This window comes from Acyrthosiphon pisum, chromosome A3 (genome assembly GCF_005508785.2).
Source record: "Acyrthosiphon pisum isolate AL4f chromosome A3, pea_aphid_22Mar2018_4r6ur, whole genome shotgun sequence".
Classification (NCBI taxonomy): domain Eukaryota; kingdom Metazoa; phylum Arthropoda; class Insecta; order Hemiptera; family Aphididae; genus Acyrthosiphon; species Acyrthosiphon pisum.
In genome coordinates, this window is record NC_042496.1 from 40,237,158 (window position 1) to 40,261,949 (window position 24,792).

Below are 24,792 nucleotides of genomic sequence, written 5' to 3' on the forward strand. Positions count from 1 at the left end.
TTATCATGTATAGAAAATGGCAATATAAATAACCAGTGAAAATTTCATGTATCTACAGTCATTCGTTTTAAAGTTACACCAAAAACCAAAATCAATTTTCTCGAAAACAGATTTAACGTAAAAATTCCCTTTTTCTTGAATTTTTCTTTTGTTTTTCACGGCACATTTGAAAACTATTGAAAAAATTTTACTTTTGACCCCCCCCCCCCCAAAGTACCAACTAGATTCACTTTCCTATCAGAAAAGTTACTGTTGAAGAAAATCCAAGCACTTTTACTGTCCTAAAAGGTGATGACCTACACAAAAAAAAAAATAAAAAATGAAAAAAAAAACACATCATTGTAAAATAAATACATTCTTCGTTCCCCTCAGAATCTAAAATATATAAACATGTATTTTCTGTGTTAAGTATTTGCAAGATAAATTGATTTGTTGTTAGTTATTTTAACAGAGGTAGTAATAAATGTACTGATTTATATTAATAGAATAATATACTTTTACACATACCTAGTTATTTATTTTTAATTCCTTTGGGATTAATTTTTGTATATATTTATGTTGTATTAATTTTTATATTTTTTCTACTTAAATTAATCGTATGCCAATATCATACTCATATGATAAAAAGTTATAAATTATAATACTTACTTACGTAATATAATATGTAGGTACGCATTAAGGGGATTCGATACCGTGATTTTCTGTTTTCGTCAAACACACGCTGACATAGTATTTTAGACGTGTTTTTTGCCAAACATTCCAATTAATCTAACGAAGCGATAAGAATTCTGAAAACAGATTTAAATTCGTCATCAAGTCTACTTGAAATAGACTTTCCCACATTTTTGATATTATCTCCCAAGTTCCAGAAAAAGTCATAAAAAAAGAGTATTTGAACATTTTTGTGTTTCAATTTTTGGAGACGCTAAAATCAAAAAATCAAAAATGTAGGAAAGTTGATTTCAAGTAGACTTGATGACGAATTCAAATATGTTTTCAGAATTCTTATCGTTTCATTAGATCAATTGGTATGTTTTGCATAAACACGTCTAAAATACTATGTTACGCGTGTGTTAGACGAAAACAGAAAATCACGGTATCGAATCCCCTTAATATTTAATTAATTGGTAACAAACCATCATAAAGTTAGGCCATATCTGGTTTTTACAGATAGTGTCCATTTCGGTCTTTTTAATAAAAAATTGACGTTAAAAGATTTTTTTGGTATACATTTAAAAATCCAGGGATTTCTGAGTAAACTATAGACCAACTAAAAATTTGAAAACACTCCCTGCCTAGTGTCTACTGCCTACCGTCAATACTTTATAATTATAAACTATTATTTTTATTTTTTACCCTTATCATTTGTTCTATTTTCAGCCCTTTATATTATGAATTACATTAATTGCCAATTTATTAATGTATGTATATTTTTTTTCAGGTGAGTAAGCCATTATATTACACTGTATACGAAGTATAAGTAAGGAAATAGTTTAACTATGAATCATGCTCTCACATTTGTGTTACAAATGGATTGGGTATCAGATAATCAATACAATCAGAATTGGAGTAAGTAGATTTATTGTATACTCGATGTTAAATTATAAACGTCATGACAAAAGGATAGAAAGGGTGAACAAATTTAGTATGGGTATTTAATAGGTTCAGTTACTATCTTCAGACGTCAAAGTTGTTTGTGTTTGTATCCAATTTCTATGTATTATTTTTTTATTCGCGTAGTTTTGGGTTCTATATAAACATATTACATATAATTCAAATAGCATCTTTAGTTCGAGTTTCACTTTCGTGTTCATCATATCATGACAAAACAATAATTTGAATATCCTTTATTCTTTTATAAATTAATTTGTAAAATATGCGTCAATCATGATGTGTTACGACATTTGAAAGGGATAAGTGTCTTTAGAAAGTGTCCCAGTTTAATTGTAGAAAATCGAAGGTGTCGATGAAAAGCGTGGTACATAAAGGTGATGGACCGTAACTGTGTCCAATCATTTCGAAGTATCCCACTGTTTTCTACACAATTTTCACTTTTCAAAGACATGGAATTATTGTTGCTTGTTATAATCTTATATTTGTATACAATATAGTACGAATTACATACATAATTAAACATTTTATTTGTACAATTTTAGGTAGGTATTTAAGTTTGAAATTTTTAATTAAACCGTGGCTCGTTGATAATTTTGATGAAGAGCCTTTGTTTATGCCTCATTAAGTGTGCGGTCGTTTTAAATTAATTTATATATAATATATTTATACGCCCGTTTTAGTGAGTGGTTTCTAGATGTAAATTGTAGTGAAGATTTAGGATTAGAAAGTATATAAAGATGACCTCAGTACGTGATGTCAAAATAAAAGTTAAAGCTGTGTTGTGTTACGTTATCTCTACTGTTATGTAGGTACATGGATATTTTCTTATAGATATTTACATCTGTCAGCTATTTTTTTCGTGTTTTATATTCTGACCTCATTTCCTGGCGTTACTGGTTTGTAATAGACTTCCCCAACCAGACTGACCAGGGTCAGGGTCATGTTCATGTATCTAATGTACAAATGAAGTGATGATGAGTAATAATCGGCATCTTGTTGCTATATTATGCTGATACATTCAACGGGAAATCACCTCTTCTATTAATTAGTTATGTATTAAAAGTCTATTATTTATTGTTTTACAGTTCAAAATTACACATTTTATGTTCAAAAACAGTGGTAATACTTATGAATTGTTAGGTACTTTTGATTAATTAAGCTTAAAATATCATATCTTCATTTTATTTTCAATTAATATATAAAACTAAAGTAAATAGGTACATAAAACTTTTATACCTAGTAAGTATTGTCAAAAGTTCAATAACGAAATTTTAATATACACTTATTAAATAATAATTTACTTTGTATTAGTTAATAACTCATGAAACCTTTTATTTAAAAAAAAAAATATCTTCACATTTTCTTGGAAAAGTTGTTTCCCTAAATTGTCAATTTTTGTATTCCCCGATTTTCAGATTATATTAATACAAGGATGAAATTACTGTATAGATTATTAGTACTACTAACTAAGTACTTATTATAATATTTATAGGTCGGGGAATCTGTTAACTACAACAATATGTTCAAATATTAACTCTCTGTTTTTTATTTTTTCTCAATTCAAAAATTTGGTCACTAATTTTATGAGTAGGTACATAACGTTAAGACCCCAACTCAGATTTAAAATATTAGATGTATACACATTAAAATATTTCATATTTTTCCAGCATAAATAGGGTACTACCTACTGTGTTATTATGTATTTGAAATCGTGAGAGTCTAAATTGCTCGTCTCTTTAGTAACATTTATTACGAGACTTTATGTATCAATTACTATGTTATTTTGTGTACGGATTAAAATGATAATCCCAGATAGGTTACCTATGAACTTGTTAGAATTTCGAAATATTGTAATATCACGAGAAATTTGTTCATGCGCAGATGATACGCTCTAAGTACAACAATAATAATCGGTAATATATAATTTTGATTATAAAGACCATTAATTTCGTGTTTATCGCCTATATAATATCCATTTTAAACAATAATTAACACACGCTCCTGTTTAAGAAACGAAATAAAGCCTCGAGTGTTTATTTTTATTTTATTGATCAAGTGTAAGTAGTAGGTACTCAATGTCTCAATCGTAATAATAAATGTACCTTTTATTCGCAAATTATACATCGCAAAATCGGTTAGCGTTTTGAAAGCAATCATCAAAACTATTATGTAGGCACATAATATTATTGTACATCAATCGACTGCAGAGTTATACGTCCCCTCCAGCCGCGCTGCCGGCGGAATGTCGGTTTCTGCACTGGTTTCAGGCTTCAGTAGGTTAGTAAGTGTCGTTCGTGCTACTCAGTCGCTAGTCGCTCCGCCGCTGGTAATCCGGCCATGCGATTCAGGAGCCATTACACTATCAAATTTCAATCGATTCGCACGTGCGGACGTTAGTACAATTTTGTATATATATACTTATGAATATAAATAGTGTTCTAATTTTATTCGTGCGAAATATGATGTGGTTTACAACGTGACATGGTCGACGGATTTTACTATGGCGGGTCTATTAAGAGTACCACATTACCGGCATAGTGGCGAGAATAGCAGGCGAACCGGTCCCGAAGAAGGGATCGATAATTTGTTGCTGGTGCCGGAGAGTGTGCTAGATATGGACGGCAATCAACTTAGGGACGACTTGAACGGATTAAGATTTGCATTTCAAAAACAATATCTGCAGGCGGATCTCGGTCCCCAGGGAAATATTTGGATATGTAAGGTTCACGATGATATATATTATATAGTTTTACACGTTTATTTCTGTAATAATAATGCTGAGTTGCAATTCTACATAATAAATATAATTATATACGGTTTTGTCACTGTGGTTGTCTTTTTAAAATGGTTGGTACCTCTAAAATAATATGTATGTATAATATACATTGTGTATATACATAGTATCAAATCGATGAATATTTAATCAATTATGGAGCTTGACCTAAATTATTTTTATTATTAATATTATTATGTGTATGTATATCGTATATTTTTATTGAACGCATACAACTTTTAAAATGGATACTTACTGTATTTTAGTATTTTATTTTATAATGTGATGCAATTGAATACTTGGTTCAATACATTTAAAAATAATTCTCATGAATATAATATATATTATATAAAATGTGTTATTAACTTTACCACACCCTTTGACTACGATCAAGTCCATTTAGGTAATTAGTTGGAAAAAAATTCATAATTTTACTAAAAATGGTCATATATTATTCATAGTTTTTATGGTGTTTGCAAGATAATAATATTATATAAACTAACTGTCCAAAGTATTTACAATTTTTAATTTATTCCTATATTATTCATTTATAAAAAGTAAAAAAAATGTTTAACGTGTGATAATATTTCTAAGTTGACTGATTTATTAATGTGTTGTTATTATGTTATTGTTTACCTGGTACAAATATGATAACAACTGATAATAATGGTTATTTATCTATAGTATATCTAACAAAATCCTATACTATGTAAAAGATCGTATTAATTTAATTTTGTTAATATCACTTTTCAGTTTATGTCATAAGACATCAAACTCTATCGTTGTTATTTATTAATGATAGGCTCTAAGAGAACGTCACACCCACATCCAGTTGTTAACCCCTTCTTATGTACAACATAACAAATTGCGTTCTGCAGAACAAATTTTGTATTGTTTAATTGTTAGCTCTAATATTAAAGTGAATGACTTATGATCAAACTTATAATACGTAAAAACATGATTGTGATCCCTCATTTTTACAATATTTTAGTTTTTAAATACGAACATTTTTATATTTTATACAAGTCTTACTCATAATAACCCGCTTAAAAATTGTAATATAGACTATAGTAAAATACAAACGTAATTTTCTACATTTGTAAGTGAAAACATCAAATGCGCGTGTAACGTTCTCATAACTTCAACTGAAACCTCGACTGAAACCCATACTTATTTATATTGAACCCGATTACCCAAATTTTATCGTTACGAATATGGTGTTATTGGCAACTTAGAGAAACATACGTATCAGACACGGTTTGATGATTACTTATTTTCCAGCCGACGGATTTTTCGAATGGACATTGTACGTTTTTCTTTTTTGTTAATGACGGTATAAAAACGTTAGCCATGAATTCTTTTTTTTTATATAATTTTTATTCTGAGATTGACACGTACACCTATTGTTAATATTTAGGCCGTATCGTGCAATAAACCTATTTCAATGACCATCCTAAGAATGTTCTAATTAACTGAAAATTATCCAATATTTTTTATCGTAGTTGTCTTATTATTTAAAATCACTAACATATTTTGAAACATGCTTATTGGAGGAAGTAATAGTTGTAATTTGTTTGAATTTTACTGTATGAACAATACATTATTCGTGAAAATACATAATTTATCGACATATTAAAAAATTCATATAATATTGGGGTATATTTAGGGCTTCTACATTACCTTTTTATTATTAATTAATATATATAATTTAAACATCTATGCAATATTGTTACATTTTATACTATTAATAATAAAGCTCATTATAGTTATAAACGTAAAATATTTAAATAATTAAATATTTATAGCTTGATAAAAAAAATTCTTGCAAATAGTTGTCAAATAATTTATAAAAATAACAATTATATAATGAGACTACATTTGAAAAAACAAAACTATATATGTACTAAATACATACGTAGGTAGGTACTAAATCGTATTAATTTTATTTTATGTTTGACTACTCCAGTAGCGATACTCGAGAACAATTGACTGAACATTATGATAAAAATGACGCAATTCTCACAATCGTGTAATTACAGTAATTTGGCCAGTGAAAGTGTAACTATGCCAAATTACATTAGTCCATAACGATATTCCCAATACATAAGAAAAAAAAAACGATTTAATATTTTGTAACCGTCACAAAGCTGAATTTTATCAGTTCTCAGATTTTCTAAATATCTTAGCTTTTGTCATGGAACCCAACAAATAGCTGATAACTTGCAATAGTTAAATTTATTAAGGTATTCTATCTAGCCTTCAACTCCTATAAAACCTTGACATTGAAACCCTGGAGATTCTGAGGCATCTAATTATTTTCATATTTATATGCATGTAACAAAGAAATAATAATACAGTATCCACGTGCGTGGTTTGGATTGAAAATTATACACATCAGTTTCTTAAAATAATAATATGATCTATCTATCACGTATAACTACACGAATTTCGTTTTTTAGTCAGTGTATCAAGAAATCTATTGATATTATAAAAGTTTGACTTCGGTCTATTATCATTTTTTTGATTACACTGAGTACTCCGAGAATGTTTTAAAACATTACTCCTACCATCGATTATGTAGTAGCAGACACTTAATAAATTCTAATATACTATTATGCGTATTATGTTTTAAATTTTTAATACTATACCTACTGAAAACTTCACAAATTGAAATGGTTTTTCCTAGAAAAAATATGGATTGTATCTTCAACTTTTTAATAACTTGAGTAGGTAATAATAAAATACTTCCCCAATCATTTTTTTTTGGTATTTTCTGAACTTGGTTTTTAATAATAACTTTATTTAATTTTTTAATAACTTGGTTATTAGCCAATATTTGATATATGTTATATTTTTATTCTATACATTTGATTAGGTACCGACAACCATAATTAAAACCATTAGTAAATAAAGTATTATCATTTAAATAATTATTTTTTTTTTAGTACAAATGAAAACGTTTGGTACACTTAATGTGAAAATATTATTAATATTTTTTTTTGGTCAAGTAAATTGCAATTAAAATGATTTAGCAAAAGTTCGTTGAATACATTTATTTAACTGAGGAGAATTAAAATTAAAAAAATTATCACTGTTATCATTAAAAAGTGTAAAACTTTTCTGCTGTTATTATACAAATCTGTAAAAAAGAAAGAGCGGCTTCGAGAAACAAATGCATACTATTGAACCCTTCCATCATGCACTTTACCGTAGCCTGACATAGGATACCGTTGGGATATAAATGTATAGTTATTGCTATATTAAAAGTGTATTGTTATAATATTGATTATATTTTTAATTTTAAATGTGGTAGATTTTTTTTCATGATTATTAATTATAATCTATTTATTGATTTGTTATGAAAAAGTTAATTTGGTGATATTTTGTACTTGCACGACATGATAATGATTTAACTAAAGGAGATAAAATATTTTTATAGATTCATTGTTTTACCATTCCTTTTACGTTTAAATGTACCTATATAATAATAAAAACCTAATACCGGACTGTTTCACCAATAAACCGGTAACCAGTCTTTTTCCCTATCTCCACACTTTTTTGCGGAACTTAATTATATTTGTTATTACTTATTATTGTAATATTATACTTATATAATAATTGTATTTCATAAACGCTGTGAAAAGTTTGTTGTACTATTAATGTTATTTTTTCTTGTAATGGTCTATTAAACTGTGAAAATTATTGTTGTTACAAAAAAAAACTAGACATTTTTCTAGTGGGTTCTCTTTCATATTGTTAAATTTTTTTAAGTTTAATTTCTGGGCAATGACCACGTGTCATTCCGGGTGATACGTGTATACAGTTATATTTGATCCGGAAGGTCATTTGAATTCCTCGTCTAATAAGTTCTTCGGTTAGAATTAAATATATTTACTTGAGTTAGGTAATTAGTTTATAGTTTATACTTATCCACCATAACTACCAGAATTGATTGAATCGCTTTTACGGATCCTTACGGCACGCGGCATACTGCACTGTGCAATCAAAAATCCGTATAAGGTATTTGAATTCTACAATTAACCGTTAATTTTTTCCACGCCACTATATAGTCATACATAGTTGATAGGTATAGTATGCATACAACCATTTGACCTCGTTTTAACAAGACATAAGTAGAATATACAATAGTATTATCTGTGGTTATTGACATTCAAATTTACATTATGTATAATATATTGATAAAATTATTATATTATTTACAATTATCTTAAATTTACGTCATATCATTTTCTTATCATAACTGTAATTAAAAATGTTTGTCCCCTAATACACATTTGTAAATGCATCTGCCATTTAATCATGATATTTATAGAGAAAACTATTATAGGCATCTATGGTGTGCGTTTATTCATTTGAAATGAATTATATTTTATTAAGAAAGCTGCATCTAGGACACATGACGTATTATGTGTACGTAAAGGTTATAAAAAGAGTACATGATCTGAGTGAGCATCACTAATGTGAAAATATATACCAAAGATATAGGATAGTAAAAAGTGAAAGTTACCAAATATCAGGATAATTCAGGACCATTTTTTGATTTTAATTTTTTAGTTTTATTATTAGGTACCCATATACATTATATTGGTATATATGTACCACTTTAATTCCTGGCATTCTAAGGTTAACAATACAATAGCATTGCTCATTTTATTATTTTATTTTTGCAATTTATTTATTCCTCAAGACGATTAAGGTATAATTCGGAAAATCAAGGAGATAATATATTGATACTTATATAAAATAGTTAATTGTAATTTACACATTTATACAAGAAATAAGATTTGAATTCAAAATGTTGAGTATAGTCGACCATAGAACTATTGATCTCTACATATATCCTCTACACATATCCTTTCTACGTGTAATACATGAAATATAAACTTTTTTGGCTGTAATTTCGTACAATATTGTATACAATTCTCTGGATTTTTAATTTTTAATTTTACTGCAATAATCTTCCGAGGAAAATGTAATAAGTACTAATATTGTTTTTGTTTTATACTTTTATTAACAAGGGTTCGATGACATTTTTCTCTCTAAAATTGTTATAATAATACTGAACTTAAAATTTAATTTAATTTAAATATGTTACCATATCATAATGTATTTTAACTAAACTAATAAACATGTATGTAAAATAGCAAATACATATTATTCATTAGGTTCCTAGCGTTATATTTTTCACCTTTTATACAATTTGGACAGGAATCGAATTACACCTATTGGTGGAGATATTATATTCCTTTATTTGTCAGTAGTAAATGTATTCGCGTTTATATCCATTTTGCATACGTTGATACATTTTTAATAACAACATAAATTCTTGAGTTTAAAAAATGAATAATGATCAATGAATGTTAATATAAATTAAATATTTTATGGACCGGCTATGAAAAAAATTTAAAATAGTTATATATTTATATTATTTGTGTTTATAGGCTACAGTAGTTAACAATTTAGTATTCTTTGAGAATGGAAAGTATAAATAAAAACAATAAAATTTAAAAATGTTAATAGGTTATTGTGCCTATAGGTATAAATGTATATATAATAATATAAGTATATCTAAATAAATATATTTTATATTATGGTGTTTAGGTAGATAGTTTTGATATTTTAAGTATTCAGTTTAGAGTTATATGTATCTTGAACAGCATTCCAAACTATAATCAGTACTATTAAGTATCACATTCATAATACGATATATTCAACGGTCCATTTCTCCGCCGTAGTATACTTAATATTATGTCGTTTTGAATTTTGATATTTAAATTGTTGACGATTATCATTCCTCGCGAGTACGTAGTACTTCAGTTTTTTTTTATTACTATAAGTTAGTATTGCCCTATTTGAAAAGTGAAAAAAATTTTCTAAGAGGAAATAATAAAAAGAAAATTGCATACGACCGAGATGACTTGTGATATTGCGTATAGACTATAGATAAAAATGTGCACCTGTTATTTATCTATATATAGCATTCGACCGATAGCTATCTCGAAAATGTATATCTCTTTAAAATATTTTTCTATCGTGGTCGTTTATAAGCATTATGATATTATTTTAGATACGTTTTCTTTTTTAAACTATAAATACCATATATCCATACTATTTTATAGCCCTTAAAGACGAAACGAAAAATTCCCTAGTTAATTTTTTTAATAATACAGGAATTAATAATTATAATTTACCTACCTTTAGAGCTATCTCTACAATTTTCCTTATCCGCTGACTCGTCTGCAGCGGTGATAACCGTATTATACCGTCAACGTGCTTACGCGCATATTATTATAATACATTATAATAAGTAGTCGACGGTGGCACGAGCGCTACCTTCTCGTTAATTAGTCAAAAACTGAAAACCCCAATACCACACAATAATAATATTTAAGATGAATACCGCTCGCCCATATTATAATATACTCATAGCAGTCATAGCCATAGAATAATATACGCGTGTACGCCGACGAATAACGATTATAATTAGACGATTGTTACTACCTATTTCTTATTTCTCCGACCAGTTTTCGCGCATAAACCGACACACATGCATACACACACACACACTTATTAATATTAATATTAATTTTTTTTCACGGGCCACCTCCGACCGCGGTTGGTGCGCACGGCATAAGACGTATAATATTATATACGTGAGCGGATCTAGACGGACGAACGGCCGACCGACCGACCTACCGCCGACGTAGTCTCTCCGCTCCCATCACGAGATACGTTTATACAATAAAATATGTATGTGTGTTGTCTTATAATATTATTATGTATGTCAGTCGCAGCCTCGTTTACGTCGTCGTCGCCCGTTAGTTAGTCGTCGTCGTCGTTGAAATACGAAATACTATAATATCGTTGTAATTATATCGTTTGCGGCTTATAACGCGCGTATATTGTATTGTGTACAGCAGTTTGTCGTCCCCGACGGCCATGGAACGTCCCGCTGAACCGCTGCTCCGGTGTTTCGCCGCTAACGATGCTTTACATCGTCCGCCGTCACCCCCGCCCCGAAAAATACCGGAATCTGCGTTATTCGCCCTCCGGGGCATATTGGTGTCGTCTCTGCAGACGTCGGGCGGCAACGGCCACCTGGTCGACGCGGCCGCCGCGCCCGTTCCGCGAGCTCGCCACGCTCCTGGCCTGACATCGTCCTCGTCGCCGCCGCCACCACCTCGACGTCGTCCACGTCTGCACGTCACGTTTGACCCGCCAACTGCCCGCGCCACCGCCGGTACACTGCAGCCGTTGGTCTTTATATAATTAAATATATACCTGCGTATAAAACGATTATGTTTTTAGCTAGACTTTGGACTTGTATTGGTTGTCCTTTACGTCTTACGACTTACCTACTTATTTAAAATTGCATAAGCTTCGACATGCTGTAGTATTATATACAGGTATTGTTCTAACGGTTGGCAGTTTAGCAGTAGGTAATATCAAGAGTTGGATTAAAAATCTTGTTTTTGGCTTAACGAATGTGGACAGTTGGAATATTGAGATAAACGTAACTCGTAAATGACAATATTCCCCAAGTTTTTTGATTTGGGACATCTGGTTCTTATTAATAATCATTGTTGTTAAACAACGATTATTTAACATCGCATCGACGCCCCTATGGTGGATTACAAGTGTATGCTATTAAACTTTCGCGATGAGTCATCGTGAGTTTAATTCTTGAATTCTTCCCACCACCACGCCCCGTCTACCCGGGTCGAGTCGCCGGTCGTCATATATTATTATTATATGTTCTTTTCCCGCACTATACACGCGCAAACACATTTCCGATCATTTATCGTGGATCAATAATCATAATATTATTACGTTCGATTGTAGCACGACGACTGTCACAACAACAATCTGTTGGTAAAGTTTCACCGTATATGTATACCAAATGCGGTGAGTATAGTTATATCGTGGCCCCGATTGACTCGGGATTTCGCTGTAACGGAAGACATGTTACAAACATGATGTGGTACGCGGGGGCGATCGAGAAGAGAAGATCGCTGCACGTCGCGAGATCTACATAATCGATTATTTGCGTCATATTATGTATTATATATCCGGCCGAGTGATTTTATGATTAAGTCCACTCGAACTCTGCAGAATGTGCAGAAGCTTTCTCGTGTTAAACACGTCACGTAACCTATACCTTATACCGTGATAATGGGAATTTTTATTCCGTCGTGTTAAATGCTCGCTTGTCGATAAATGTAAGCACTTTTGCTAATACTTACTACATGACGTAAATACTTTACTAGACAGATGTAGCTAGAGTGTGTTTATAGGGTTGCGTTCCTAGTCGTCCCAGCCTCAAAACGTTGAGCCTATAAAATATACTGCAGTCCATGAACAGAGTTTAATATTATTTCGTCGTAATTTATGGACAACGTATGTGCAGTCTGCCTTAACGCCTTCACCGCCGTTGTAATCTTATTATTTCTCGGTAAACGTAAAAAACAGGCCGAAAGCCGAAAATTATCATGTTGTTGTCCGGTTTAAGAATAGAAACAACGTGCGCGACCGTTCTCTTTGCGCCTCGCGCTCATATTGCGTGTGTCCACTGTGCAGTCCGCATAACGTTTTCTTTTTAGGAGTGGTCACCGACCGTCTGTATTCGTTCGTGAAGGTCGCGACCGCCATGATGTCATTTTCGAAAAAAAAATTTTCATAAATTCCATTTACGGCGGCACGAAATAAACGAGGCAATGTCGAATAGAATATACATATAAGAAAAACGTCATTTTTTTATAAGTATATGTTATTATGCTTATAGCGGTGGCTTACATATTATTATTATTATAGTTGTATGCAGCTCTGGCTAATATACACTGCACTACAATGGCTCGACCGCGATGTTACACATCACGATCATATTCGAATAACCGAATTAAAGGAGAATCTATCTCTCTACCTCTCTCCGTATTCTGGGCTAGATGACGATACGTGCGAGTTATTATATTGTTTGCTCCGCATATTATGTACGAATGTAATTTATGATGAGTCTTACGTGAGTGGGCACGAATTTCGTATACTCACTCGACTCGTTGAATAACACAATAGGTACGTTTAGGATATAATATTATTGTTGTATTAAATTCAACTGCACTGCAGCAGTAAACGGGATCGGCCGAATATTTAATGATAGTACACTTCTGACCTACGAATAATCCTTATTTATCTTAATAATGTGTCATGCTTTAATGCTTGTAACATTATAATATTATATTATACAATTATTTAATTTGTGTTATTATTTTTTTGTTTTTTAGCAGGAGTGACCACTGTTAACTCTGACAACCGGCCAAGTACGGCACCAACACCACCTCAACATTCTTCTAGAGGTTAGCATTTTATAGTTTTGATAATATATATTTTTTATAATATTTTACAACATTTTAAAATATTATTGTTATACCTCAGGAGTATATATTATAATTATTAAACCGCGTCCAATAAAAAAATATTCTTATAAAATTTAGATCTACAAAATGTTATTCTGTAGAAAACAAACTTAAACTTTGGCTATCAATGATCTAGTTGTATTTATAAAGTGTAATATTTCAAATTATTTCTGAAATTATATCATAATAATATATTATATACTATTAATTTCTTTAATATAATTAACTATATGGCGAAAATTATATTGGGAAACTGTACTAGGTCATCAAATATTATAATATAGGTATACTAATATTATTTATTATTTTATACATATTATGTATATTTACGTATATTTTAATATTTCGCAAACGATAAACCACTAGAATAAAATGAATATATCTTAGCTTTTTAAAATATTATATAATATCCTTAAAATATAAATGCGATTATTTTTTTTTTCTATTCGATCAGCAGGCGGACTTCATTGGTTTGCCCATGGTGCAGAATCATTTGACTTTTATGATGAAACAGACGAAACAGGTTTACATAAATGTTTTGCTCTTGTCTAATAGGACGAAAACTAACACAATATAATTTTAGATAAATTATCATCTGTTTGTTTGTCCATTATTGTATTATCGTGTTATACTAACAATTATTTGGTATATATTTTAATATTGAGTTCGAACTTAAAATTAATAGTATTACATTTCATTATAATACTTAAAAGCTTAAATTCAGTTGTATAATGCGTAATGTATAAAATGCTAAATCATTATTGTATGTTTAATATTTATGTTCAGAGTAATCATAAAATTGTTTGGTTAGTTACTATAAAAAAAAACAACATAAAATATGCTTTTTAAATTTAAACAAAAATTGAAAATATATATTATGTTATGGGTATATTGACTATCGAGGCTATACACAATCAGAGGGTGTTCATTTTTCATTCATATTCGATGTTTTTTTTACGCTAACAATTTTGTTTAGTCTTTGAATTTATTATTTTATGCTGGGTGTTTATTTTTACATCGAGGATATAAATATAGCAAGCTACGAAACTAATATTTTACCTTTGTTTTATCGTAATAATAATATCGTGTGTTTGTGAGTTTTGTGTTTTGATTTTAAATAATGTGAGCATTACTATTTATACTGCTCACATGTGCTTCTCGGTTCTCAATGCCATTTGAGTGGGTGATTGCAGTTATTATGGGTTAGATAACTGTTTATTAAAACAATGTATTAAAAATAGATTATTTCTTTTGTCTTAAGGAAAAGAAAATGCAATCAAAGACCGCGAAGAACGATTACGACTTGTTCGTGAAAAACACGACGAAGAACGTCAAAGAAAACTCGATGAACTCAAACAACAAGTAATTTCGTATCGATGATCCGATACTTTTGTTATCCATTATCCGATGTACGTTATCTGTGCGTTCATAAATATTAACCGTATATTTTGATTTTCGTTTCAGGCACTGGCTGTACAAAGGTATCGAGAACAAAAAGAGGAGGAAAGGCGGAGACGTTTAGATGAAATGCGTTCACGAGATTCTGAAAGGCGACAACAAGTGGAAGAAAGAAAAAGACAATTGTTTGAAGCCGAGAGAGAGAAAAGAGACGCTATACTAAAAAAAAATCTAGTAATTATAAAAATAAAATAATTGGCTTACAAGAGCTGATCTTGTTTGTATTTAATCGATTATTTATCTTGAACGTAATATCATTACTCATTATAGGAACGCGAGGCCAGAATTGTGTCAAAAAGAAGAAATGAGCGTAGTTCAATTGTTTTTGCATTTGGAAGTTCGACGCCTCGCATGCTTGAACCATCAGAAACCGGTGGATCGTACTGGGCTAGTCGCAGGTAAATAAAGTGTACCTACCATAGTTTGAAAGTAATTCCTGTTCTTAATTTATTTCTCGCACAATTACTTATTAGATTCTTATCATTAAATACACAGTTAAGCGTTTGTATTTTGCTCATGTATCATTGGTTTTGTTAAATTGTTTCTTAGAGCTACGTCTACCAGCAATGTGATGATGCTGAGCAGTACAACTCCCATGGGCCCTCTGACAAGGAGGTCGTCAGAGCGTGAGCTGAACGAATGTTCTGGGAAAAAAAGGGCTGCTTCAGCTGGCGGTCTGTCGAACCGCAGTACCGACGGTAAGCTCATCTATATATATTTTGTAATATTACCTTCACGCCATATAGATGATCAGTGTTTTTGGTTTACGAGTACAATAAAATAAAATAAACTTTAGAAAAAGAAATTGTTTGAACGTCAGATTTTTCAGAGTACAATAATAAGAGACATTCCGTAATGGATGTCTTGCGTTGGAGTGATATGTGTTACCCTGTTATCCCAGAATACCCTGTAGATGTGGGGTGTGGTGAGTTTTTGGGGACGAAAATCCTATACTATATACAATACGTGTGTCATATCCTAATATAATTGTGTGTCGATTGCATAACATCTATATATAATATAGAATATTAATTTCAAATGCATGTATATTTATACTTGCAAATTGTCGGACCGAGAACCAATTTGTCCGATAAAAAAATGTTGTGAATTAGTGCGTGATTTTACGTATGCTGTATATTAATACTGATTGAATAATCTTATTCTATTGATTCCGTCTGTTGTATAGGTCAATATAGTTGGTATGAAATTGTGATTTACGTAATTTAGAGCTTACTATGATTTAAGTTTAAACAAAAAAAATTACGATTGTTCAGCCTAACCGTGTACATAATTAATTATTTCGAATTAGTCTTTTAAGAAGATAATTAACAATATATATTCGACAGGGTTTAGGTGCTGAGAAAAGAAGATAATTTTATTATATTGTAATATTGACACAGACCGTTTGCAAAAAAAACGCGTTCTGGGTGGCAGTAGTTAGTATACTTATATAGATTAGTAGTACTTATAACTATAGTATTTGTATATTTGTGGCTTATCGTAATGAAACCCCAACCATCTACCGACCAAATAACGCGTACATTATGTTATATTATTATGTTTTAATTAGCTTTTGGCTAGCCCCGCGTACACGCCTATTTACTTTATCCGCTTCCTATCTGCGTGTGTACCTATTACTTAGTAGAACAAAATTACCGTCGTTTTGTATACTAATTAATTAATTAGCTCTGTAAACTGCACGTGCGTGTTTTCTACACCCTGAAGCCGCGCTCGTGAACATACTATATGCATATATATAAATATATTGTATTATATGAAACAGTGGCGTTGTGAACTCGCATTACTCTACGGTAGCAGCCTAATATTTTAATATTATGTACATATTTTCAAAAGAAAAGGCTCGTCCCGACAGCTCATACGCTCATTACTGTCCATAGTAGAAATGGATGTTTTATAAATATATATAATATTGTTGTTCAGCATGGGACCAGTCGTAAAGGATGTCTAATTTCCATGGCGTTTACAAACTCTCATTATGATACTTTGAATCGAAATTAATTAATTAATTTGAATTGCCATCTTTGGTCAACAAAACCATAAAATGAAAAACAAATAATGTGATTTTTTGGTGTTGTTTCTTTGTTATGGCATTAAAACTATAATTGAATTCCAAAGTCCGTACCAATATTATATAAGTATACAATAATGATCTTTGATCTATACACGTTTCCGATTTAAATCTTCAGGTTTTCGTATAAACTTAAACTTTCCATATACACCTGTAGCGAACGATCAAACGCTATAGCTTAAGGTGTATAATATAGTAATGCTGTATAATAATAATATATTATGTGCATAATTAATATACTGTTCTCGACGCCACTGAATTAAAAACTAATATATAATATTATCCCGCCGACTATTGGTGATTTGTTCTGGAGGTGACGGTGCAGCGCGTTTGTACATGTGTAACATATATGTGTTTAGAAGGCGGTGACGGGAGCGCCGAACGGAGGGCGGCCAGACGGAAGACGGACCTGATGCCCACCATCGTGTCCCCGCGTGACCTGACGCCCTGCAGCCGTCCCGGATCGTCCAGTTCGTCCCGTCGGTCACCAGGTAGGGCGAGTTCGATGACTCGGCTGGACGGCACCGCTGCCACCGCTCTCGGCGGCGGAGGCGTACGACTGCTGTCGTCGGCGCGCAGCATGAGCCACTTGGCCGGCGGCGGCGGGCGATCTGTTGTTTTAGGTGCCAACAAGGATCGTTCGACGCACCACCGTAGTATGATCGCCTTGAACCCGGTGCCGCCGCCCAGACCCACCAGAGCCGAGCGACTGCGCAAGCGCGCCAGAGAATTCGCAAACGGCGGTGGTGCAGGTACGTGCAAGATACATCATACAGTCGTATATCATTATACCAGTTGTATAATATAATTTACGACATGATAATAATATGATATACGGAAATTAGTCGCGCAAACTGCACCTCGTTAACACGACAATATCCTCCTTTACTATCGTTTGACCGTAACCTAACCCACACACACCACCCTCCGACCTATTTTTGTCCGCGTATATCCGTCACTTATCGATTATTATATAATGTGTGTACCTATAACAATATGGGCGACGACCCCCTAACACGTTCGCAGAGATTTACCGACATACCGAACTCTCCTCTCGAAAACGATCACGTCCATGATAAATCAAATCTATATTCGACCGACGTCTAAGGTCTAATATATATATGAGTTATCTACGCAAGTACCGATAAAAGTAGGTGTACATAGTACAAGTCGTATAATATTGCTGTCGTCTCTGCAGTATATCCATCGCACACGGCATCTCTTTCATTTCGTAACTAAACTGTTAAATTATATGTCGAGAAAGTGTTATATTTTAACGCATAAATAAATCTGTTACTTGATAGTTTATACGACTACAATATTATAATATCTCTATGTTACTCTATAGCCTAACAGAATCGATATTGACATTTGCCTATTTTTATTGACTCCCAATAAAAATGTATTTTCTGTTACAAAGTAGGAAAATTCAAAATTTGATTACTAATTTGTATTTTTTATTTTATTTGATATTTTTTGAAATCGTATTCAAAAAATGATTGATCGTATTTTTTAAATTTACTATTTTTATTTAATTTTCATATTAACCAACATAGAACTATTTTCGTAATACAGGTAATCAACCTATATGCCCATATCGTGGTTTTACATATTTTTTTTATCGTTTATTTTTTTCCGTTGATAGTCACAAAAATCATTTTATTTATTTCTATAGGGGTACCAGCCTGTGTCTTGCACTATTTATGGCAACATTGTATTTGTTTACTAAAGTAAATTTTTATTTTTTATTTTTGAACTTTATTATTTTAATGGTGGATACCTACTTTCTGAAATGGTCTGTTTTCCTTTTTTTGGACATTCAAACTTCAATTAACGATTGACTGTCGATTTTTATTTTATAGTTTTTATTTATATATATATATATTATGTGTTATAAAATCCTATAGCTCGTTAAAACAACTTCAACATTTAAGTATTTAAAAAAATCCTCTATTAGTTTCATATAATGGGAAATCTTGCAATATGTTGCATCTTTGCTGTATACGTTTACCTAACAGTTAGGTTAGGTACAAATAGAAAAATCGTATAATCTGTTTTTGCCATTGCGATTTGTATCCGACAAAGATAACAGACGTGTATAACACGCTGCGGACATTTTAACTAAAACTTAACGTGTAATACATTGATACACTATAAGTGTATATATGTTGTTACGATAAGGTTTAAAATGTTTAAATTGACTTCCACAAATACACCCAACAACCCTCACTTAACGGCTAACTTAACACATCTATCCATATCGCATGTTACATTATTATTACTACTGTAGTACCCTTATGCCTGCAAGGTGTGGGGAAAAATGAATCTATCGGTGTTTCAACATTTAACTTCATAATATATTACCGAACGTTTATTATGTAATATCAAGACATGACGTCTATATTATGCGAAATCGTATAAATTTTACGAACGTGAAAGACGCCGCACTGTGTCTACGCTCGTTACATCGACATAGCGAACCTTACGGCCTAGCCTAAACTTACGATCGAACATGCGTCTTCTGAGTTCTGAATCTACTCTAAAGTATATTTTTATATCTAACCTACCTATATTCTTTATTTAAATTCAACGCGTTTCCATCTTGTGTGTTGACGGACAACATAGATATTAAAATTGGGATTTTCCAATATTTTTAAACAATCCATGACTATGCGCACGTGTGTCACATCTGTACCTACGATTCTGTTTTCGTTAATCATGCCGTGAATATTTCCCTGCGCGAACAAACGAATAGACCGAGGTGGAAGTTTGCATATAATTGCATATTTGCGCGCATGTAGGTACTATCTATAGTATTACTTGCTTATATATTACAAAAGCCAGTATAGTATTCGAATTATTAAACGCTTTTTGCCTTTTCGTGCTTATTAGTGGTTAATTATATTATAGCTATAATTTTGTATGCATGTACAAATATATATATGTTTATTGCATGAATCTGTCTTAAAATCAAATGGTGTACTTTACATAGTTTATTATTGACCTACTTGGTTATCTTGGTTAACCGTTAAAATGTGTGTTTTCAGTTCTGGATATAAAATATCTAACTACCTATATTTTAATCATAATAATGTAGGTTAAACTCGTAAATACGTTTTACGCTTAATTAAACATAGGCGTTCATTATTTAATCAATTACACATTTACGGCACAATTTATGTACATTGTTGATTATATTTTGTGTTCAAGACTTCAAGTGTTTCTAGTAATTTTCAATTCATTAACTACTTAAGGCCTCTCCTAACCTAACCCAACAGGCAACAGATATAATAAGAACGTTCGTAAGTATGTTATGAAATAATGAGAAAGGTACGCTGAAAAATTGGTCTAATAATATACCTACAACTGTAACTCTCGACGTCTTAATTTTAAGTACATAGTTTCAGTTGTTTAGTTTATTTTGTCAGTACCGTATTTTATTCACACACCCATATTTTACTAGGTAACGTTTAAAAATAAAATGCATGTACCTATTAATTATTATTTATTATAATGTTTGTGTCCTCAATGCATGCGTATTGGTCTCGCCCAAACCCGATCAAACAGTAAGTGCACTTTATCCAACAGGTGGCGGTACTCGAGTTTGGGCCAAGGCGATTCATATCCACACCGAGTTTCCATAACTAATATTTTTACCAAATGTAATTTATTGTATTCTACTTTTGTCTAATATTTATATTTCCAGACACATTAATTTTAAATTCACTAAAATGTTAATCGATTTTATATAATCATATAATAATATAATACTATAGTAGTTGGTTACAGGGGCCAATTATTCATACACGCAGAATATTTTTTCTCTAAATCAATTTTATACTAATAAATCATTTGAAGTTTTCTGTTTTTTCTATACGATATAATTGACGACCTGTATGGTAATCAAAATGTTTATAAAAAAGTGGCTACTTTACTATTTTGTAGTTAAACCAAGGCTTCTTCACACCTATAATAGTTCATTCGGGTGTAAAGCCTTGAATTAAATAATGTTTTATATTGACCGTACAAAACATAGTACGATTGTAACGAATACCCACGATCGTAGAAAAATAAACGACGATAATTACACAGTTATTAAATGTAAACATTTACAATAGTGTAGCAATATTCTACTGTCGTAAGACCTTGTACAACATTAATGTTAACTTTTCTGCGTGTATGATTTTCTGGTTGAATCTATATATTTTCTTGTCTAATTTCCATCTCATTAATTTTTTTTTTTTATTTAATTATCTATTAAATGCATAAAACAAACGTGCGCGTACAAGCCACGAGCATGGAAACAAACTAATCCGTATGTTGATTGATTGTTTAGGCATGAAATCTGGTGAAATGACGCCGAATCGACCCCAGAGTTCCATGAGTCAGTCAAGCACTGGACCTTTGCCAACGCAACCGAGGTCCAGGCCCGTGGCGACGCCACGCAAACCACGACCAATCAGTATAGCTGTGACCGGCGTCACATCCGATCCACCCGCAAAGTCTCCGGCCACTGGCGAAAGACCGCCTCTGCCCAAAGTGAATGTTACCAAAAAGTCGATTACCCCTAAAGTGGAGACGAAAAAGTTCCCCAACGACAATACAAAACAGCAGTCATCGACGGCTGTGAAGGTAAAATAGTGACGTTTATATTATTGATTACGATGACAATGGAAATTGATGATAGTAATAAATTGTTTATCTATTGTTTATAGTCTCCTACCAAAAAAAAAAATTGTATTTATTTGTGTAATATTTGTAACATTTGTAGTATTTTACTGTATTTGATGATATTTTATGTATGTCTATGATAATCTATGCTATGCATGTTTTCAGGACAAAAATAAAAACGCAAAGAATTCTACTGAAACTTCCGATAACGTCGAATCTTCTGATCAGCAGCACACAACTGCGGTGATTTCCAAAGACGAAGACAGTCATCGTGAAAATTCGATCCAAGGGTCGGTGAACGACCTGGCCGAATGCGACATGACCGCTTCGATGTTGGCTACGAAACAAAAGATCTCGACGGAAGAAGAAGCCAAGGCCGCGTTGGCGGAACGCAGAAAACTGGCGCGTGAACAAGCAGAGAGAGACGCGGAGTTAGAAAGACAAAGATTGGTATGTCCAACTACCGTTATCTTGCACATAATACGTTGATGTGCTAATAATTGATTAAGTAAAACTTGGACGTGTTATTTACTCTATTGATTTTCTTCCCTTTCGTGCGTGACAGGAAGCCGAGCGATTGGCAGAAGAAGAACGTTTGCGTTGTGAAGAAGAAGAACAACGCCGGCAAGAAGAAGAACAACTGCGAATGCTGGAAGAGGCTCGGAAATCCGAAGAGTTGCGGTTGCAGTTGGCCATCGAAGAGACGAAAAAACGTGAAGAAGAAGATAAAAAGCGGAAAGAGGAAGAACACAAGTTGAAATTGGAGAAGGAAGAAGCTGACCGCAAAGCAAAAGAAGAAGCGGAAAAGTAAGTCATATAATACACAACTATAGTCCATCATGTGTAAATAGTGAGTTACATTGTTCGAGTATAGAACATTAGAACCTAAACGACGCCAGTCCACCCAACAACTTTTTTTTTTGAGGAGGGCTAATAACCTATTAAATCAAATCTTATGCACTTATCTAAAAATTGGTATTTTATGAATTTGAAAATTTGAAAAATAATTATATTTCTTGTTACACATGTACATTATATTACTATATTGCAGTCATTTGGCTAAGCGCCAATACAATGATGGTACGTTATAATGCCCATATTATGTCCATATAAGGTTTGGTATATCTCTGTCTCCCACGTAACTTTACAAAAATGTGTTCAAATGGTTACGTCACTAGATATTGAACAATTATTGTAGAGCTAAAACACCTTTATTTATAATAAATTATTAAAGCATTTTACCACCTGTTAGAGGCATGCATATGAGATTTCTGAAAAAAATTTTATTTGCATAAAAAAGTAACCAGTTTAAAGGTACCAAAAAAATAATATACAAGAACTATATTTCACATAGAACAAATATGGTTTCGAAGTACATCGGCGAAAATATTGTTGTTTTCATTAATACGTTTCGTATAATATAATAATGTGTTAAGAAATAGCCTATATATAGAATCTAAAATCAAATGATAAACCAATTAATATATCGGTGCGTTATAATTTTTTTTACCGTCATTATAATTTATTATACTAGATATATCTTCGTTATTTTATAGGTAGATAAACAATAATAATTGTACTTTAAAGTTTCATCGTTTTTTGACTTCATTTTTATTGATTATGGAAAAATTTCAAATCAACAATTTTGAAAATTTCGTCTATTATATATAATTTAAATTAAAATACATACATAAAAAAAAAAATCGTGCACAATATTATATAACTTTATTATTAATTTGAAATAGTTTTAATAAAAACTTATGAAGAACCTTGTACCTATTTAATTTTTTTAGGTATGAATATCAAACATTTTTAAAAAATTTTTACCACAAAATAGTTTGAAAATTTTAACGTTCAACGTTCATAAAATATTATTGTTTTTTTTTTTTTTTTTTTTAATTCCACTCATAACAACTATTAGAGAACCTTGTATTAAGTTTTTAAGCTTTTTAACCTTACCAAAAAAAATTTTATCAACATTTTATAAAAAATCAAAAATTTCAAATGTCTATGAGTAGCTTCAAAAGAATTATATTGAAAAGTATACCATTTATATGAAATGCTAATTTACATATTTGGTGTAAATGTTTTTGAGTTAAAAGTTTAAAACAAAATACGAAAGTCGATTTTGTTGAAAAATGGTTATTATATGCGTAATAATAATTCCCGTTTTTCCATAATTTTATTTTTACTTTTATCCAACTAGTTTCACTTTCCTACCAGAAAAGATATTGAAGTTGAAAATCTAATTAATTTTCTGCTCCGTTGGTGATGACCGACACAAATACGATTTTTACTTATCTGAAGTATTTCAAAAGTATCTAAAATGTGTGTGTTTACCAGTCCTCCCCCCCCCCCCCCATGACCTCTTCAACGGCCAACAGACTCGTCTTTTTACTTACAGAAATATTTTAAATTGTGTAATGTATTTATGGCTTAAAAGCAATTTTTTTGGGAGCCCCCCCTCGAAAAAAAAAAAAACCCTTTTGTATATTTTGTGTTTACCCTTTTAATATAATCATCCTGCATCATATATACTAGGTACCTACATTAGGTATTTCACTAATATTTTAACTAAACTTTTCCCACAGGCTGAGACAAGAGATGGAAATCAAATTGAAAAAAGAGGAAGAAGACAGGCAGCTTAGACGTAAACGAGTCGAGGCCATCATGCTACGGACTAGGAACCAAGGCAAAGGAAACCCGTCGACTAAAGTTTGTATATCATTAATGCCTTAGGTCTAACCCAATAGCGA

The 24,792-nt window shown here is 31.5% G+C and overlaps 1 protein-coding gene across 25 annotated transcripts in view; it reads left to right on the forward strand.

The window, feature by feature from the left end:
• Nucleotides 1-24,792, forward strand: part of LOC100166736 (ensconsin) — a 38,738-nt gene that overhangs the window by 10,350 nt on the left and 3,596 nt on the right. For 2 of the 25 annotated variants that reach the window (XM_016808996.2, XM_029491787.1), the window contains exons 2-14: nt 1,442-1,569; nt 13,687-13,758; nt 14,273-14,341; nt 15,080-15,180; nt 15,283-15,450; nt 15,547-15,674; nt 15,826-15,974; nt 16,106-16,201; nt 17,725-18,117; nt 21,702-21,997; nt 22,202-22,486; nt 22,602-22,843; nt 24,628-24,751. In XM_016808996.2, coding sequence (XP_016664485.1) covers nt 1,500-1,569; nt 13,687-13,758; nt 14,273-14,341; nt 15,080-15,180; nt 15,283-15,450; nt 15,547-15,674; nt 15,826-15,974; nt 16,106-16,201; nt 17,725-18,117; nt 21,702-21,997; nt 22,202-22,486; nt 22,602-22,843; nt 24,628-24,751 — 2,193 coding nt within the window. In that variant the 5' untranslated portion in view covers nt 1,442-1,499. Of the gene's footprint in view, nt 1-1,441; nt 1,570-3,206; nt 4,332-11,233; nt 11,649-13,686; nt 13,759-14,272; nt 14,342-15,079; nt 15,181-15,282; nt 15,451-15,546; nt 15,675-15,825; nt 15,975-16,105; nt 16,202-17,724; nt 18,118-21,701; nt 21,998-22,201; nt 22,487-22,601; nt 22,844-24,627; nt 24,752-24,792 lie in introns of those variants that run through there. The other 23 variants (XM_016808997.2, XM_016808994.2, XM_008190627.3 and 20 more) reach the window with 23 other exon arrangements.